Source organism: Calypte anna, chromosome 3 (assembly GCF_003957555.1).
Source record: "Calypte anna isolate BGI_N300 chromosome 3, bCalAnn1_v1.p, whole genome shotgun sequence".
NCBI classification, from domain to species: domain Eukaryota; kingdom Metazoa; phylum Chordata; class Aves; order Apodiformes; family Trochilidae; genus Calypte; species Calypte anna.
In genome coordinates, this window is record NC_044246.1 from 31858019 (window position 1) to 31879274 (window position 21256).

General features: G+C 43.2%; 1 protein-coding gene across 1 annotated transcript in view; it reads right to left on the minus strand.

Moving 5' to 3' along the window:
• Nucleotides 1–13899, minus strand: part of LOC115598057 (SAM and SH3 domain-containing protein 1-like) — a 74081-nt gene extending 60182 nt beyond the window's left edge. The window contains exon 1 of the mRNA XM_030447519.1: nt 13815–13899. Coding sequence (XP_030303379.1) covers nt 13815–13829 — 15 coding nt within the window. The 5' untranslated portion in view covers nt 13830–13899. The remainder of the gene's footprint in view (nt 1–13814) is intronic.
• Nucleotides 13900–21256: the final 7357 nt, after the last annotated feature.

A 21256-nucleotide genomic window follows, 5' to 3' on the forward strand; every position in this document is an offset into this window, starting at 1 on the left:
CTTACACAGCAAGAGCTGTGGGGTAGCACTGTGCCTTTATTCATGCAGCACCCAGCTCAGCAATGAGCATACCAAAGTTTAGAAATGCTACTATGCTATTATAAAGTTGGGTGTGACAGTAAGCACTATTACTTATTCCTCCGTGAGCCACTTAAAAGCCTAATTTCCAAAATACAGGCAGTCTCCTGCAATCCTTTTCATTACAAACCATGAAAAAATATGGTTCTGCACAAAGCAGAGTCTTTCTGCTGTTTTGGTAGTAGATGTGAAAATCTGTTAACCTGGTTGCTGTGCCCAGCACTACAGGGTACTGTACACCCCAGAGACCCAGCCTTGGATATACAGCTGTGAGCACAGAGGGCAGCCTGCCTGTCAGCTGTGGCAAACTAAAATGCTGATGTTTAATCTCCTTTCCCAAACTCTGCTGGTTTTTGGTTTTTTTCTGCCAGAAATCCAGCAGCTCACATCTTTGAGGATACACCCAACACTTTTGCATACCCAGGAACTAACCTCGCCTTCACTCCTACTGCTTCCTGACAGGCCGTCTTTTACCAGGAAAGGAAACAACTGCAATTGAGCATGGCAGCAATCCATGTTTTCCCATCTAATCTTAGCAGCACAAGAAATGGTTTCCTTTAGCTCCTGAAAGCAAGCTGAACCCGAGCCCCCCCTCACTGATGCTGCCCATGATCCACCATCAAACCCTCACTTCTGCTGGGTCTGTGTGCCCACCACTCTCACAGGCACAGAGAGGTTCCCCCTCTTTGGTGGCATTAACAAGATAGCTTCAATAGACAGCCCACATTCATATGAATAATCCAAAACCAGAAAGATTGCCCTGAAGCATTTCACTCAACCCTCAATTTTTGACTCTAGCAGAGGTACAGCACTGTTTTTACACACTCTCAACCTCTGCAGGTAGCATACAGATGAACTAAAAATAAAGCTGCTCACGGAAAACTTCATGCAGCCAGGCTCAGGTTTTTTTATTGCCTTTACTAAGCATTTTGAAGTCTCTTTGGGGAGTGTTTTATTTAGGAGCAGTAATGCACAATCATCAGGGGGTTTCAGTTCATTTAATTAAGTTGAATACAATTATACTCCAGTGGGTCTTAAAAATGCAAGAATCTATTTAAATATTATTTAGATGCGTATCTTTTAACTACCACAGGCTGCAGAGGGCTTCATCTTTATATCAATTAGGGATACCAAGCTAGCAATAAGAACTCTATCTCTTGCCAGCTTATAATCCTTTCTGCTCTGGGATCTCATATTTTATTTGCTCATTTCCCTTTATCTGTGTACAGTGAAGATGGGCTTCTCACGTTCCTGTGTGTTCATATTGCTTCACCATTGCCAAACCGCTTCCTAATTAGGCTAAATGGGCCTCTTACCCAAATAAAACAGAAATATTCCTGCTTGCCTACGGAACAAATCCTACAGAGTCTGGGCCTGAATAACCGTGTAGTTGCCCTATTTCTCAGGTGTTTCATGCACATACTTCTCTGGAGGGGCAACAGGCAATTTATTACTTTCAGGAGCTCCTCAGTAAGCAGGATGCTATGTGTGCATTTCAAGGAAGTGCTGAAGCCCACGGCTGCTGTCAATCCAGTGGCTCTGCCCATTGATAAGAGACATGAGGACACGGAATGAAGCTGCATTACAGAAGTTTGGATTTGGTATTATGGAAAGGTTCACCAAGAGGATAGTCAGTCACTGGAACAGGCTGCCCAGGAAAGCGGTCATGACAAAAAGCCTGTCAGAGTTCAAGGAGCAGCATCTGGATGACACCTTTAGTGTTTACAGTTTAGTGGCAGGTAGTCCTGCAAGGAGCACAGAGTTGGACTTGATGGTCCTTATGGGTTCCTTCCAACTTGAGATATTCTATGATTTTGTGTTGCTTTTACTGGAAACTGAATGCATTTCACAACATGTACCTCCGATTAAAGCATGTTGCAATTTGAAAAGCCCCACATAGCTAAAGAGATCATAAAAAGCAGAAACTGGCAGAACCCCAGTGTCATTAAGGCTCACAAAAAATTATGTGTCTCTAAAAAGCCCAGTAGCTGGCTCTGACCAACCCAAGGGCCTGAACCACAGGTTGAAAGAAAACAACTGTAAAGACACTTGGACTTGGAGGGAATGTTAAGTTCTCGCTTAAGCAACTTTATGCAAAGCAACTTGAACATCAAAAGGAGAGTATCCCACTGACCATTTGTCAGGAGAGTTGTCATGCCAAAGAAAAACATCTCACCTAGTTGTAAAAGTGAGTGTAACAGGAGAAGAAAGTCTCAGATGGAAGGAGTTTGCTCGCAGACTCTACTTCATCAATGACAGAGAAGACTGCAGTACCAGAGAACACCAAACCATGAACCCAGCAAGAGTGGCAGGACAACCTGTTTACCAGGATGCATCTAAAACACCATAAAAGCAGCAGGAAGCTCCTTGAGCTAAAGGAAGACATTACATCACTATTCACAGTATGCATCATTATCAGTTTCAAATCAAAGGATGGATAGTACATAAGCTGCCTCATGCATAGAGAATCAGGACTGGAAGGGAAATAAGTGTTTTGCTCTCTCATGGAGGAAGGAGAATTACATGTTTTCAGATGTGAATAGCTCCTCAGTCCTTCAGAGGTACAACCCAAAATACAAAGGCTGGTTCAGAATGAATTGTATGAACAGGGAGGCAGGGCAGCAGACTGTCTCCAGCAAAATAGCAAATTGCATTCTCCTCCTCTGCCTGCTTTAGTTAACCAGACCTCTGCTACAAATTACCCATTTGAACCATCTGCTGGCAATACCTGAATGGCCTCATTTGACATGACTCATATGCACATGAACGGTTTCCTACATATAGTCTGTATTTGTCTTCAAACAAAAACAAAACAAGGTGCGACCAAGGAGACACAAAAGCTTACTTTGCCCTCTGATATCCCTACTCAAGAGCCTGAAGAGAGCCCAGCCATTTCTGAGCCAGGCTTAAATCTCCTGCCTGGCTTAAATTTACCTGCCACATCCTCCCAGTCCATCCACAGCATTCAGCCACCTCCTCTGGGCCTCCCTGAAGGCAGTCTGCACACTGACCTTCCCCTGCCAGGGTCCCAGTGAGGGCTCCAGCCATTTCCTGCTGTGAAGGCAGCAAAATTCTCCCTTTCACATGATCCTCCTAAATTCCTCTTCCTAACAGTTGCAAGTTACTCTTCTTGGCTGGGACTCTCTTTTCACTTTTCTATCCACAGAAAATCAACTCTGGACACTGAGTCACTCCTGCCTTGTCAGCCTCAGTTTCCTCTGTACACAAGGGGTATTTTCCTAAGGAGGGGCATGTGCCTGGAGAAAGAATAACCCTTATTGCTACTATATTTATTTATTTTTATTTTTACATTGCTCAAACTCACACAGCAACAGATCTACCTAAGAAAGTCAGAAGGGGCAGAACGGAGCTCAACATACTTCATTACTTCCCTCCTCTCTCCTTTTCATGGCAATTTAAAAAATATGTATCTGTCTGAAAGCACTTTGCAATAGTTGTAATTAGGCTTGGCAGCTGAAAAAAAAAGTATAATCTTTTGTATTCTAAGTACATTTGAGAGAAGGATTAAAAACCACAAGTAATTTGGCAAAGGTAACTTGAAAAAAGTACCGTTATTTCTGACAAAAAAAGCTACTTTGTCAACATCCACCTCTTCCTTTTCTCTCAACTTTGGACAATTCAGAACTCAATCTCCACCACTGACCAAACCCAGTGAGACACATAATTAATGGGTCTGTGACAGGGATATGCTGAAGCATCCCTTTCCATTCTCATTATGCATGAATACACACCATATGCAGCACAAAGCAACTCTTCATCCTCATGCCAATATTTTGGCTATGTCCTTGACCTTATGTTCTCCTTTAACTTCCTGAGTTTAGATAGCTATCACGCAAAGCTTAGGTTTTACAAATTTAATCCATCTGCACGTACATATTCACTCCCGGATGCAAAATATAAACAATGCACTGCTGGATCTGGGCTGAGCAAGAACTAATACGCTGACATGTCCCAATATCCCTTCAATTCCGTACAAACCAGAACACAGCACCACAGTGAAGAAGGATGGATGACACAAGATGAGAGCCCATGCCTTATTGTGAAACACCCAGCATAAAGGTACCAGCAATTAATGAGGAAAACAAGATCTTTTTAAGGACTGACAACTTCAGTCATCTCCACTGACGAAACAAGAAACACAACAGAACTTTCCCCCTTCCTCTCCAAACGATGAACAGGACACACAATCATTAAATAAAACATCTTGAAGAATATGCATTTTTCCTTTCTATTTGTACAGTGCAGAGTAAAAAAGGTGGGAACTTCCACATACAAGCTGAAACACTAACAGAGCCATTTGGGTAATTAAGAGGAGAGACTAACAATCTGACATTTTTCTCTAAGGAAAACATGAACTTAGAAGCTTTTGAGAAGTATGGTATGTAAAAACACAGAGAAAAAACACTCTAAAGAATTTGCCATGTACAGAGATTCACAATGTGCCCCATCAGCAGGAGATCTGCCTTTACTCAGCCCTTTTTCTGCAGTGCAATGAAAACAGACCTAAGGAAACACATCCAGTGGGAAGACAGTAATTTCTACTTTTTATCACAACCACACCAGTGCTGCAGCCGCACAGGGACACCAGTGACTCCATCCTTTCCTGTGGTACCTGAAGCTATTTTTGCTATCAACATTTTTCAAGGGATACAATGCTCTTACTTCTACTTGCTACCAAAACCAGAAGCAAACTGCAGGGGAAGCAGGAACACAAGAGATGTCTGTGGTTGAGATCCCTCACTATGTTTGCTGTGCTGAAAAAGCAAAATTGTACAACAGAGATACAGTAAAAAGCAAATGCCTGTTCTGAACCTAGTAAGTCCTGTCTGAGATGAAGAATCAAGCAAATCTGATGAAGAACAGGTCAGAAACCAGGCAACATGTCTTAGTGCCATGGGCACCAGTATCCCCAACTCCACTGCCCATCAGCTGCTGTATTGCTCAGTATCTGCAAGTGTGGCAGTTGAGCATTTTATCACTTCTATCACTAAAAGTTTTCTCATCTTAACCTTCTTTTTAAAAAATCTTTATTTGCTCTCTGATAAAACGTTGCATGTGGAAACATGTTCTCCCCATCCAGAGTACAAAACTTGACACATATCCCACAACACATTCTGAACTGTCAGGTTTTTGAAGCATAAGCGTACATACAGTTATCTTGAAGACAGAAACCAAGGCAAATACAACACGCAGTCTGTCCCCACCTTTCCCCAGTTTACAATGGTTATTTATGAATTCTAAGGTGGGTAAGAAGCCTAAAAAAGGAGTGGAAATTACAACCTACAAGTTGTGGTGCATCTTATGTACAAATACAAATAGATTTATGTATAAAACAGGATTTTTCTTTTTTTTATCCTCACTGTGTTTCAGTTCAGACTCAAAGCATTTACTGTCAGCATTCAGAGCTACTGCACTGAGCTGGCCAACCACGGAAAGCTCCAAAACTTACACGTGTTAAAAATTATTTTCTTTACTGAAGACTGCAGGTAGGTCTACACAGTAATATTGTTTACAATATGAAATATGTCTAATGGGGATAGTGAAAAGAGATGACCCTCTTTCTACTAGCATTAAAAAATATAGTCAAAATATATAGGAACCTTCTGCTGAAAGTGAGCACAAAATCCACAGAGGATAACCCATTTCAGAACTGTAACAGATAAAGAGAGATAACAAACATAGACAGAACACAAACATCCGAGCATGTCTCCGTGTTCTAAGTACATAACAAACCACAGATTCTACAGCAGTGAGGTACTGCTAGAAGTACTTATTATGACCAGTAAGACATTATTATGGCTAGCAAAATACCTTAAAAGCCTAAAATGCCTTTCTCCTGAAGTGCAATGTAATGCTATTCCATCAGCCCTAGCATGGATTTCAACCCAAGCTCCAGCTGTGGATGCACACTCACTGAAAGGACTGTGCCACCATGTAGTGCAATGAGCTCTCGTGATAAGTGCTCTCAAATCCATTTTTTCCTCCACTGAGTTAGACTGGGGTTGCATTCAAGCAGGCAGCATGCTCTGCACAGCAGGGTCAACTTAGTGCTGGCATTTTAAGACTTGGAGGCTCAAGTCACCTGAACATGTAAAGACAAAAGTTGTTCTTTCCTTTAAAACCTACAGGACACACTGTTCCAGTAGAAAAAATATGTAGTATTTTTGCCTTAGATTCACAAAGTTTTTAGTGTAAACAGGGCAGAAATTAGACCCTTTGCCTTCTGTTCCTTTTCTTCATCTTTGCTTCCATCACACTCATCAGGACTACGCAAAGAATTTTCAGATGCTAGCAAAAGGTTCAGCAACAGCCAAGAGACAGTTCATGTATTCTCAATTTCATACTGTAAACAGCATGGTACTGTTTTCACTATCATCTATTGACTCTCCTCATGCCCACTGCAAAGCTTTCGAAGTACTGCTTTTACTATTGTGTTAAATAGTTACCTAATCTCCTTTAAACACACTCCCACACACAGAGAATACACTGAAAGTGGAGAACACAGCAACACAAAATTCTAGTGTGCTGCTATCAGAGAGCAAAAAGCACAGTATATCATTGTAAATACAGTGACAACAATGAAAGAGAAAAGCTTGTATTTACATTCCTGATAATTATATTACCATGCTTGTAAGCTTCAATGTATATGTTTACCCATGCCCATAAGAACAACCATATTTTTTTCCATCTGGAGGCCTGATCATTCACAGTGATCTCAATAGCATATCCCTGAGTTCATGCAGGGCTACAGGGAAGTCAAAACACCAAATCTAACGGGCTTGTAGCAGAGCAGTCCTGCAAGAATAGGTCACAACACAGATGTTAGGAAACAGTCGTCCAATTTATTGTATGGCTTTCCACAAAAAAGCCCAAACCTGTGATTAATAAATCATTGTTGCATTATACTCTTAAACCTGTCCATCAGATTTTCCAGTTTTACCCTTTTTAAAACTGTTTTCCAGACAGGTTATACAAACCTCACTCTCAATTTCAACTCTTCATGGGAACTGTGCCTCTAAACCTAGCACACAGCTCAAAAACGCTCCAGGTGTCATAAAAACTTGAACCATCAAGTACTTCAGTATACACTAAGCTTGCTTCAAATAAAAACAGCACATCGTAACTTTGTGCTTCAAAACACAGCAGCAGACAAAAAAGTTCTGATGTTACAGGAAGCCAGGAAAAATGTCCCCCTCACCTCTAGAAGATTAAAGCAGAGCCAGTGTGCCCACACCTTACCCTCACCAGAGCTACTGCACCGCGCTGACCACAGCTCCTTGCATTTTTAGTTACTTTTCATAATGGAAATCTACATCACAAGCTCCTGGGTCTGAATGCACTTCAGTGAACGGTCTTGTAATTTTTTTTTTCTGCCAACGGGACAGTTAAGTTTCTTCATTACAGCACAAAATAAAAGCGCTTCATATCTCGCTAACCACATAACACGTCTCTATGTACTTCTAAAACTGAGAATATGCTTTTAGAGTAGTAACTTCATGTTCACAGACTTGCACATATTAAATTTAGTTCCTGGTTTTTGTTCATTTCCTCATGGAACACCTGGGAATCCAAATTCTTGCAAAGCCACCTCAGCATTCCCAGAGTCACAACAACCACCTTTCTTCTCCTCCTGCCATCACCAATAACAGAGAAAGCGCCAGGTTCATTAGTCAACATCCGTGTCATGCAACCACAAAGAGGAAAATTATTAGCAGTACTCTATGTTAAAACATTTATTGTGACAAATGACTTTGCTGTGTCATTACAAAGTAATTTTTATTCATTCTGTGTTACTGAATCTCCTACATCCATAGGACAATGTGCTCTACAACCACTAATACAGTGATACCGTATTAGTATCTGTATTCAGCAAGCAGAAAAGGAGAAAACCTGTGCTGCTCCATGAAAGAAAAGCTACAACCAGAAATGATGGTGGGAGACCCAGAAAGGCTCTGGCAGGAGGGCTCCTCCTCCACCACACAACTTCTGGAGGAAGAAAAGTCAAGCCCAGGTCTAAAGCTGGAGCACTTCAATAGAGGTTTGGAAGGAGAGGGAAGTCCTTTCTCCCTACTGACTCAAACTCCCCAGCCCCAGGCACTGCCCTTTTCATTTGTCCCTCAGCCCCATCCCATATCCAGCTGTGACCCCGCTCCAGTCCCTCCACTCAGCTCATGTTGCTTCAGTCCCACATTTGCACAGCATTTCATGCCACGAGTGCTAATTTACACTGATTCCTACACAAGTAGGAAGTTCTAAGTTAGATTAATCATCATCTAGTTCCATAAAATGTTATTTCCTCCAAGATATACTAAAAATAGTTTTTCACCATTACTCTTAATAGTTGATTAGTTGATTGACCTTCAAAGCATTAAAAAAAAAAAAAAAAAAAAAGTATTTCCAAATATTAATAACGGAGCTGGCATTCACAGCAAACTAACAACACTCTGAAAAACAGAATTTATCACCAAGATTCCAGTTTACTTTAAGTATACAGTTATGCTGTAGTAAACAACAAACAGCTCATAGCAGACAAAGAACAGATACACAAAACTCTCCCCTTTTTTCCTCTGTAATTCAAATGCCAGGGAAATCCAGGTTTTGCTTTTAAGAAAGACAGCACCAGAACCAAAACCCCTTATCATTCCTGATTGTGTAGGGTCTTGTGGAGACTATACTGTCTGATGGAGACATCTGTGTGATGTGACCTGAAGTGCAAGAAAAAGCCAAGAGCAAAGGTTATCTCTGTGAGCTGTCTTTCTTCATAAAGGGATTAGCATTGCAAGGTGTAATATGGCATAGAGAAGAGACGGGCAGGAGATTCAACTGGTTAAGTTTAAAATACAAAATTGAATCTTAACACCTAGACTGAGAGTCAGTCATCCTTAGGTTTGATTTATTTCAAAGAAAAAATGCACTCCACAGTTTTGAACAATAAAAGAACCACTACCTTCTCATTTGAAAAGCAGAGGCCAGGCCTTCTGGCTCTATCCTCACTGTTGTAACTAGGATAGGTTTTAAAAACACACACCAAAGCAGAAGTCAGAACAAAAATGCTTTGAATCAGGATGTCCCAAAATGCTTTTTGAGCTAATTACACAGTGCCACAGCCCTTTTGTCAACACATCACTTAAAAAAAAAAAAAAAATCAGAAAAAAAAGCATGTTGCAGTTTCAAAGCATGTTCTACCTGGAGCAGCTGCTTGGCTGCCCACACTTTTCTGTAGAAAAGTGCTGGGTACTGACTGCTTCAGCTGAAGTGGCTTCTTGGTGCCAAGTAGACATCAGAGAAACAGTCACCCAAATGAGATGCTGGGAAGGTGATGGAGTGGAGAGATTTCCACTGGAGATCATGGCAAACTAATGATGGTTTATGGAACAGCAATCCTGGGAGAAATCTGCAGCTGGAATGAACTTCCACAACTCCTCCTGGCAGTCCTCTCTCTGCTTTTATCAGCTGGGAATCCACTTCTCTGATCTCTCCAGATATCTAAGCTCCTTGGCTTAATATCAAATTCTTCTACCCAAAGTATGTCAGCGATTATGTCATTACATGTTATCACAGTAGTGTTATCAGCTGGCGTGTTTTTCTCTCTTTCTATTGGCTTCTTTATTACTTTGATAAGAAATTCAAATAGTCACTGAAACACAGAGCACAAGACAGATCATATATGTAAATGGTAGGGCTCCAGCTACAAATTCAAGAGAGCTTTATTGTCCCAAAAATACTCTGTTCTCTTTAGCTAACAGCAGATGGTAGAAAAACACTGGTTTTCTCTTAGCATAATATTGAAAAATATTTTACAGTTCTTGAAAAATACAGGTTTTTTCAGCTCTTATAATTAATTCAATAATTTGAAACAAGAAACTACTCATCTCTTTGAAATAAAAAGCTAGAAAGACTTCTAATTTCACTGCACCCCTTGAAAATTCCCATCTCTTGCATTTTGGCCCTTTAAGACAAAAACTCCTGCTATGAATAGATATTTTCTTCAGTGAAATTCCTGCTGTATCAGAACTGATCAGTTTTGCCAGTGATTTCATTGATTTCAGGGTTTGACCCAAAAACCTGTCCCAGCTATGGTATGCAAGTAGGAAGAACATCCTATTAAAAGGACAGACACGGGCATGACTTCCCCATACTACGGTGAATGCCCCATGTTTTGAAAGCACATCTTTATTATTCTGAAGTTCATGATTTTTGCTTCATATTACAACTTGTTCTTAAATCTGATCACATACAAACCTTCAGACTCTTTGCAACAAAGAGTTTGCTATCACTACATGAATTAATGATTCTGTGCCAAAGACACCCCTTCGTATGGTGCAGAGAATTTCTATATTACTACTCATGATTCACCTACTGCAGTCTCTCTCTAAAACCTTACTACACTTCCACCATCCATTGCTGCTTTGAGACACTGCAAATTATAATTAACCAGTACATGCCAACATGTGCTTGCTACAGAATACGAAAAAGCTTTTAAGTATAATTATGTTATCTAGTGAGCATCATTAACAGCACAAATAGCTTTGAGGTGCTTATGGCACAGCTGCAACTATGGAATATTTCATTAGAAAAGTGCAAAAGGGAAAAGTTGCATTTAGTTCAGCATAATCCCAGTACAGCTGCAAGTGCACTCAATATTTGTCAAATACAGAGGGGGTTATTACATGACTTCCAAAGTCCATAAAATTCGGTGCTTACAAGCAGTGCTTCAGAAATATTTGCTTCCTCTCCAGACCTGGGATCTGCCATCACAGGTTCCTACTAATGAGGTCCTATTTTAAGGAACTTAACTATATGTACCCAAACAATGAAATACATTTATCCCCTGAGTGACAGGGGCTCAATTTGTATTTTAAGCATCTGCAGTACCGGGTCTACCACTTAGGCTGACTTGCATGGAATCTCCTCTTAAGCCTGCACCTAGAGAAGCCTCCACCAGGGCCACCACCATGCCCACAAAGCTTCCAGCAGGGCCAGTGGGAGGTAGTGGACACCTCCCCTTCGTCCTCCCCAATGCAGTAACTCCTCAATATGAGGAGGACAGAATCAGTCATCTCATCATTTTTACAAAGAACAACGTTTTCCACCATTAGGACAGCAAAGTGGCAGAACAGGCTGCACAGAGAGGATGTGCAGTTTCTGTCCCTGAAGGTTTTCAAGACCCAGCTGGATAAAGCCCCAAGCAACCTTACCTGTCCTTAGAGCTCTCCCTGCTTCAGCTCAAGGTTAGGCTAGGTACTGCCTGGGGTTCTTTCTAACCTTTGCTTTATCCTACAATTATTGCATAAGAATGTAATTTTCTCTCTCTTCCAATGAATAAACTTTTGATGATCACCTTTTTTCTTGGCTTTCATTTTAGCTTTCCCCTCCCAAGATCTGGATCCGCTCTCCTTCCTCTCCCCACCCCCTCCTTGTACATTCCTTTGGTAGCTTTCAAGCTGTTGCAGGGACAACCTAGCCAGCCTGTCACAGCATCAACTTCTGGGTTCATAAACCCATTCCTAGCGAATCACTCATGCTTACCTCTGTGCTCCCTGAACATTTTGAATTGTGAATTACTGTAAATCCCATGAATTTAAGACTCATACTTTCACTTACTTGACAACACGAAAGAAGTAAGCTGGATCTGCAGGCAACTGTCATGGCCTCATGGACCACGACCAACCATTTGCAGACTTCCATTTGTAAAACAACTAATCAAGTTTACTGTTTGCCTTTTCCATCAAAGGTCTGAAAAAGCACAAAATCCAATGTAATGAAAAGAGAAGAAGGGAAAAAGGCACCAGAGCTACCTTACCTTCAGGTAAGGACAGAGCCCTAAGCAAGTTTATACTCTGTTCATATTAAGACATACTTCGTATGCACAAAGACTAGAAACTCTTTAAAAGCCTTACATGTAGAGAAACGGGTCAGCTTGCAGAGAGAAGAGTTTCTGTCTTCCCTCAGATATGTTATTATTTGGGACCCAACACAAGAGTATCTTTTCATCTTTATAATTATGCTCCAACCCAAAATACTGCTGGGTGATGTTTGCAACTGATACAAACCAGCAACTTCACAGTTACAAGATGAATCCTTCCTGTAAAGCAAAACAACTCTAAAGACAAATGAATTTAGATTAGTTTTATTAGAAGACAAATAATAATTTAAAAGCTCTGTTTCCCCAGGAAGGAAACAAGCATAGACAGCCAGCAGAAACCTATTCAAACTATTAGTTGTGTAAGAATCAGATCTTTTGCTGCACTGAACTCCAGCACACTAGGCTGTTGGTTTGGCCTCCTCCAACACTCCTTCCCAGGCATCCAATAGCACTTTGCTGTTACTAAATGCATTACTGAAACCTGCCAGAAAAAGAGAGAAAGAGACTGTTCATGAAGTACCAACTGTGTGCTCCCTACAAACTGGCAGAACTGACTCTCCTTGCATTCTTAGATTGAAATCATTAACAGTGAAAGAGCGTACGCAGCCGGGTGCTATTAAACTGAATGCCATGTCAGTCGATAATTTCAGTGAGAAAAAGGAATGAGGCATGTTTTTCAGTCTTATTTTGATAATAGCAATGAAGTCCACGTGGGAAGAAAATGCAATGTAAAATGCTAATTAAATTCTCTGCCCAATTCTTTAACACTTCCGAATTAGATCCCTACTGCTTTACCATTTGCTGCACTTCAGAGAAGTTTTCCATAAGGTTTTTCTCATAGCGTTCTTTACTGTCTACTGGTTAAATGTTAACAACAAAAATGAAAACACATCAAGCCTATCCATTTGCTTTTAAAATGAATAAGCAGGCTCTCCACTGCTGATTACCACATTCCTGTATCGCTGGAAAACTGCCAGCTCCAGTATATATATAACATTAGTATTTGTTGGGTTTTTTAACTGCCTGAGTGGCAGGCAGTCCACTGTAGTAATTATCACCTTGCACCTAATGTAAATATTATTCTCTTGCTGTAGGCAGAAATAAAGAATTGGCTATTCCTGCATTTTTACTGCTTGCCATCCAGCCCGTCCTGTAGGCACTTAATATAATTGCCGCAGCCTCTGTTAGCGGGGCCATCTCTTTTGTTTGTAACCAGCGAGTTACGATGATGAGTCCCTCCTCACAAGATCACCAGGGCAGAAACTCCCCGGGCCGACACCGACCGACTCCTTCCCAAAAGGCTACCGGGAGCAACAGCTCCGCACCCGACCGCGCTCAGGGCACACGGAACACGTGCGTGGAACGTAAAGGCAGCAACAAACCAGCCTTTTGCCCAAATTTCGCCGAACCTACCAGCGCGCCGGAGCAACAGGAGACAATAAGCCCATTGACCGGCCTGAACAAGCGCCTCTGAGTGTGTAAACAGCCCCCGGGGCTGGTCCACTTCGGTAACACCTCAACCCAAACCCGGCTGCTCCACTGCGATACCTCCGACCCCCCCGGTACTGACAGCCGGGAAAACTTCACGCCACAGCTGTAACTGAAGCGGTGGCTAATACAAACACTCGATTTGGCTCACGGAAAAAGTTTTCCTCGGATGTAGAAGCCCGCCCGGAGCGATCCGTCTGTCTCCACTCGGGCAAACCCCGCAGCAGGTGCCGGGGAAATCCGGCGTCCCGGCCCGGGCTCCACCACCCACGACCCCGCGATGGGGACGCAGAGCTGCGGAGCCCCTCTCCCGCGGCAGTCTTCCCCGGTGCTGCCCCCGCCCCGGTCCAGCTGCACTCACCAAGATGCCCATCATGTCGTCCCACAGGTGGGCAAACGCCTCCGACGTGCCGCTCTCCGCCGGGGCGGCGGGGTCGCCCGCCTGCTCCCCCTCCATGCCCCGGCCCGGCCGCCGGATCAGCGCCCGCTCCCCACCGCCGCCGGGCCGCCCCGCCCCACCATGCCTCCCCCGCCCCGGCCCGACCCACCCCGGGACAGCACGGGCCGCCCCCACCGTCTCCCTTCCCCCCCCCCAAACTTTGGGCACAGGGACAAGGCTTGCCGGCGGTGCCACTGAGGCGCGGCGGGGGCGCCCACCCGGCGGCGGAAAAGCCCCTCCTCCCTCCCCTCTCCCCGCCGGCCACCCCGCACCCCCCGCCGATCCGTGGGCTTGCTCGGCGCATGTGGCTGCCCCGGGGCGGCAACAAAGGGCCCCAGCACCGCCCTGAAGGGGTCCCGGCCGCTTCCCCCCCTTCACCCCAGAGACGAGATCCGGGACCTGAGGAGTGGGGAGATCCTGTCACCGGATCGTCTTGTAAAAGGCAAAGCTCTCCCTGGAGAGGGACTGTGGAAACAATGCCTTCATCTATGCCCCCCTGCTTCCTATTGCTCTCCCTCCCATTATAATGAAATTATTACAGACAGCAGTAGTGATGTTCCTGCATACTCCCGAAACAGCCGGGTGCCCGTGCGCTCACACGCACACAACCCCCCGGAGCACTCTTGTTGGGGAAGGTACATGAGGTGCCGGTGGGCAATCCCCTTGCTCGCTGGATGGGACAGCCGGGGCACCTGCCCACCCCCTCACACCTGGCTCCCGGCTTCTGCCGGCACCAGCAGCAAGGAAACCTTGGTGCTCACCATTAGGCTTTCAAATAGTTAGACGCATCTTGAAAAGCTACTGTATCAAGCTGTTGCTTATTGAAAGCACCTGTCTGCAAGGGGAAAGGGTGTGTAGGGATGTGTGTGTGTGTGTGTGTGTATATGTACATTTGATAGCCGTAGAGCTATCATGCACTGGCCAAGCATTTTAAGAGCTTTCATCTTTGACCAGTCAGTGTCTTCGGCAGCATCCCACCAGCACTGCTTGCTGCCAGGCTGGGTGTTGCATACCTTGCACTACTGAAACTCAACCCAGGGGCCTGGCCTAGCATCTGGCCTCTGCCCCAGGCTCCTTGTTCAGCCCTGGAGTCACCCCCCCAGCCGTGCACGGGCTCACACCCACTGCACAGCACCAGCAGCTTGGGAAGCCTAGAGCAACAAATGGCACCATTTGCTACCAGGGATAAAAATAGTTTTTATAGAAGGCATAAAGCAGAAGAGACATAAGAAAGACACAGACTACGTATTCCCCATCTTTTTCACAGACTGGAGAGTTGGGCTGATTCCAATGGGATGAGGTTCAACAAGGCCAAGTGCCGGGTCCTGCACTTTGGCCACAACAACCCCATGGGGAGCTCCAGGCTGGGCACAGAGTGGCTGGAGAGCAGCCAGCCAGAAAGGGACCTGGGAGTCTGGATTGACAGGAAGCTGAACATGAGCCAGCAGTGTGCCCAGGTGGCCAAGAAGGCCAATGGCATCCTGACCTGTATCAGGAACAGTGTGGCCAGCAGGTCCAGGGAAGTGATTCTTCCCCTGTACTCAGCCCTGGTGAGGCCAAACCTCAAGTACTGAGTCCAGTTCTGTGCCCCTCAGCTTAGGAAGGAGACTGAGGTGCTGAAGCAGGTCCAGAGAAGAGCAAGGAGGCTGTGAAGGGATCCAGCACAAGTCCTGTGAGGAAGGGCTGAGGGAGCTGGGGGTGTTCAGTCTGGAGAAGAGGAGGCTCAGGGGAGGCCTCATCACTCTCTACAACTCCCTGAAAGGAGGGTGTAGCCAGGGGGTGGTTGGGCCCTTCTCCCAAATAGCTACCAGTAAGACAAGAGGGCATGGACTTAAGCTCTGCCAGAGGAGGTTTAGATTGGATATTAGGATAAAATTCTTTACAGAGAGGGTGATTTAGACATTGGAATGGGTTGCCCAGGGAGGTGGTGGATTCTCCATCCCTGGAGGTTTTTAAGAAGAGACTGATGTGGCACTCAGTGCCATGGTCTGGTAACCACAGTGGTAGTGGATTAAGGGTTGGACTTGATGAGCTCAGAGGTCCTTTCCAACTCAGATGATTCTGTGATTCTCTGGACATTCCCAGAAATACCCTTTTTCTGTCCTCAAAGCTATGATGGCTTATTTCACTTTGTAGGTTAGCACCAGTGAGAAAAGCTGATCAAAATGCTTCCTGTCTCAGCAAATGGTACCACAAAGAACAGAATGAAAATTTTCAAAACACTTACATTACAATAGGGTTGAAGGGCACACATGGAACAGACAAAAGGTGGTGGGGGCACAGGTAAAAAAACTAAGCAAATTACACTGAAAGTAGTAAAGGAGACCCTGATGATGTAGAAATATGCACATTTTTCTTAGCTCTTCTTGAGGATGCCTGTGTAGGATACAAACTATATAATTCATCATATTATTGACTAGTAATGAGAAATAATTAAGGCCAAACCCCAGGTATAAAATCTCTACTACTACTACAGGTATAAAATCTCTACTAAGCAAATATAAGCTTCTTAAGTAGGAGAATAAAGGTGTGCCAATGCAGTCTCTCTACTGTGAAATGGCTTGCATAATTCAAAACTGGTTTAATTAGTCAGAAGTAATTTACTTAGTGACCCTCTGAAATCCATGCTGAACCACTTACAATAGTCATGTCAAAATATCTACCTTCAAAACATCTGAATGAGCCTTGATGTCAATCTCAGGATTTTAATATGCTGTGCTTCTCTTGTAGATCCTGTTTTATGTATGTTCCCTTTTTTATTATATTTTTGAGACATATTTAAAAGAAATCCAGCAACTCTGCAGCACAAAGTCCAACAAACCCTAATTGTTCTGACTCAGGCAGCAACAGATTAAGACCAAATAGGTTCAAGGGGCAGCACTCATGCTTACCTTGCCCCTCCCTGCTGATGGAGTTTCATTGCTCCTGTGTAGTGATGACTAGGCTAGTTACAGAAGCAGGTTCTTAATATCTGCACTTTTCAGCCTTGCTCTACAGGTAACAGCAACTAGATTATAAATTCTGGTGGTCCAGGAGCTGCTTGCTTCCTGAGCCATGATGTCATCTCTTTTGTGGAGGCAGCAACTTTCATCAGAGGAGCATGACGCATGGCTGTGGCAGTCTTCACCTCAGCCAGGTGACTTTAATTTATCTGACACACAGAGCCTTTGATTTTAAAAAGAGGAGACAAGGAAAAGATCTTGCAAAATCACCTGAATCTAGGAGCAGGGAGCAGTTGCTTTAAGAAACAAAGTGCAACAAATTCATGGCCATTTACAGCAGCTACCATCTTCTATCATCTTGCAATTATAGTGTCTATTAATCTACAGACATTCATTAGATGCCATTTTTCCAAGACATTCAATGACTATCACATGCTAAAGTATTCCCTGCTCTCCTGCCTCTATAGAAGTATAAATTAATTACGATTTAGTATGTCAATACAAGTTTTATTTGCATTTTTAGCTGTAGTTGTTGAGATAGTAACTCATCCACAAAAAAACATATTCTAGAAGCATGTTGTAATGGACCTCTGTACACTACTGCGAAGCAATAAATCTGGTTAACTTTCTGAGATTTTGAGGACTCCAGTGTACTCTGGATGGACAATTCCTTCACAGAGCAGGTACGAAGCTGCCCCAATTTGCTGGTTGTTCTCCTACAAATCTCTACACAGGAGATGGAAAGGATCAACATGTATGCAATGAAACTGGTTTTGCCCAGTTGCAGCCGATGCACTGCACATGTGAGTGTATCCTCCTATCACACCATCAGCTACATGTGGGTGTGCAGTTAATAAGAATTTCCCACATCCCACACCAGGCAGAATTAAACACCTTAGAGAGCACTCCCATGTACTATAGAGAGATGAACTATCTTCTAGATGGCTACACAGAGTAGGATCCTAGCTCCAGGTTAAGCTGTAAGTAGAGAAGCTTATCTGTTTCCTTTGTTTACAAAGGTGTTAGGGAGGTCACCTTCACCAGGCCAAACTCTTTCTCTGATTACTTCTTCACAAGCACAAACCTCAAACACAAACCTCTGAGTCATTAAGATAGAAGATGACAATCTTTCTGTCCCAAAGTAGTGTGTATCATCTCACAACTGCCCCACAAAAGTCATACAACAGTTTCAACAAAGCATTTAATAATGACAACTTGAAATATGCACCAAAATGAGCTGGAAAAGATGATGTGCACCATCTGAACCAGACTCTCACAACTAATGGCAGCCATGTAAAAGGCTCCAGGAAAAAAAAAATCCAAGAAAATCTATACCACAAGCAGCCCGAAATACTTTGATATCAGTTTTAAACTACATGCAAGAAGCTGGGAGAAATCAAGTTGTTTTGGAAAGCAAATCGTGCTCCACAGTGTAATAGACACCAGACTTCACAAGTTCCCTGATAAATGACCTGAGGGAAATGGCTTCCTGCTCAGAGGCCTGGAAATTAACTCTGCATGCATGAACAAAACATATGAGGTTTCTCAGCATCACTAATGACACCCTCCCAGTATATCAAGTCTAAATCAGAACATCAAAGCTTCAGAGAAATAAATAAACAAACCATTGTATGCACAGAACATAGGTACAGAGGAAGGGAGAAATAAAAATTTTAGCTAGCTCATACAGATGGCCTGCAAAAGCCCTAAAACTCTTAGCACAAGCAAGTTACAATGCAGCACACTATTAGCAGTGTATCTCCTTTCAGCTCTCTCCCTCTTTCCCCTTGGTAGAGGCCATCAAATTAAAACTTGCAGAGTTTCACATCACAGCCTTTGATTGGAACTGTAACCCCTACCAGCTGCAGGCTCCATCCCATCAACTTACAAAATCTATCTTGGAACAATGATGTCTCATTGGGACTACCACATTTTTGAAAGTCCTTCTAAAACATAATTATTTTAGTTCTTACCTGTTACTTCATTTTTCATGTGTTTTCTTTAAGAATTATTTCTGGTAGTGGGGTCTCTTGGAGTGGGGCTCTCTGTATCGCATGTATCAGCTGGAGGAGCTGGCAGCTGCTTTCCAGCAGAAAGCATATGTGCCAGAGGCTGCTCCAGAAAGCCTCCAGCATGAAGAAGGACAGGGACCCACACACTCAACTCATCAGCTCTTCTGCCAAACAGGCTGTCACACTGTCTGAGGCACTCTTGGCATGGACAGGCATAAACTGTGAGAGCACACTTCATCCATCATGTGCATTTGCACATCAGACTGTTACATGTTCCTGAAATTGTAAGTTTCAGAATCCTCTGATAGTCAGATGACTACAGAAAATACTCTCACTTATGAAAGTGATGCAGAGAATACTATCCAGTAGCTCTTTTACAATAGATGGTATTTAAATCATATATATATTCTTTGTTGCACTATCAGAATCTTTAGTCTTTCAGAGGCTTAGCTGTCAATTACCACTCTTACTGGCATACTACTGACTCCAGATTATCACATCACAGCAAGAACAGTACCCTAATATACCCAACAGGAGCCAGATAGAGTTAAGGCTGCTGAATTCTATCAGTAGAATGCAGTTATGAACAACAAATTGCTTTATTCTGACAAAAGTCTGAACTCTCCACATTACACCTGCTTCATCATTTCCCTAGATATCAGTACCCCACTATATTAAAAAATAAGAAGAGGGAGGCACATGCCCAGGAAAATCATTCCAGTAGTCTTAATGCTTTGGGCTAGCACCACGCTCAGTAGACATACAAATACAGCTAAGCTTGGCAGGCTTCAGTTAAAATACAGTGGCTGTGACTTTTCATGACAAATCATACAGGGAAAAGAAGTCTAAACACAGCACACAGTGAGTATCACAGCCCCTCTGGAAGGATACCTTTTGACTCAAAAGGAGAAAGGAAAGGTTTGTATCCTCCCTTCCTGTCTGCAGATGTGCTCTACAAAGGCCTCTCATATCCTGCCCAGCTCCCTTCCCTGTCGGGGACCACAGCACTGCATTCCTTAACTGGGAGGCAGCAGCACTGGTTCAGCTGGTGGAGGGGCTCCAGGAGCCCAAGTGTGCCCAGGGAGGAGCACACATCCCTGGGGACAGCACAACACTCTGCTCTAAAACTGCCCACAGATCAGGACTCTATTTGCCTGCCACGATGTCAGACGCTGTCTGAACAACTGCCAAAATATACTGAGGCTCTTGATTCTTCATGTTATTTTCTTCTGACTTCTCCACCCAAACTCAGCATCCCCCCTTCTCTAGCTGAATGGCAATGGCAGCTTTAAAGCCTTGTTATTTCCTGTCAACATTTAAATGCTTCACATTCATTTTGTATTAGTTTTCTGCAGCACGTTTTACAAAGTTTTTTATAAACCTTAATTAATTTTTCATACTGGGCTTCAGCATCCTTTGGGATGTATTGATGTAGTCTTTACACTGTTGGTCACAGGAGCTTGCTAAACTTTAAGTCTTTCTGTAAGCATCTGCTAGAAAGGATGCATGCAAATTATTTTTTTTTTGTAAGTGACTTACAAAATCCACAGAGACAGAACTATTTAGCTCAGTGGCCTTTGGCTGCTCTTATCCCAAATAATTTTAGAACTGGGGAACTGAAAGAGAAGAAAAGCATGCCTCAGAACTGGGAATAGGACTTCAGCCTCTCCTTTTTCCAGTGTCCTTTGATTCCTTTGTTGAAGCTCCTAGTAAATTACTAATGAAAAGGCGTCTAATGATCTCATCCTAAAGTACATCATAAAACTTGCCAAGAATAAGGTACAGCTTAGTCGTGTGCAGTAGCTGTGTATTTCAGAGGTGCTCAGTGCTGACATATCACACTAAGCTTGATGCACTAAGGTGGGAGGAGCACCAGAGAGATGGCTAGACTCATACAGTGACTGGTTTTTTTAATAGTCAGGGACCAGCTCAGATTTTAAAAAGAAGAATGGATACACTTCAAAGATGATTTTTATTGCATCTCCCTTTGAAAGGGAAAACCATCTTTCCTAAGAGTAATACTTTCTGGAAAAAGAAACCCAAGAACTTTAATTCATTTTATCTTTGCAAAAGCAGCCAATTAAGAAATGTAAATATAGATCTTAAAAAAAAAGTTATTTGTTTTCAAGGGAAAGAGAAAAATTTACAGAGCTGTGTAATTTCAAGTATTATAGCAAACATAGTAATCGTAGAAGCTTGCAAGAAAACAAAAGACAAAGAGTTGCTTTGCTTCTCTTCCAAAACAGACCACTTCCACCATCTCCTCCACATTCCACCTGCCACCCACTCCCCAATTTACCAAATAAATATACTCCCACATTGTTACAGAGCAGATTTTCTTAACTGCTTTTTTGCAAGTAAATACACCACCATTCTGAACAAGCAGAACACAGATCCTTCCAAAAACTGA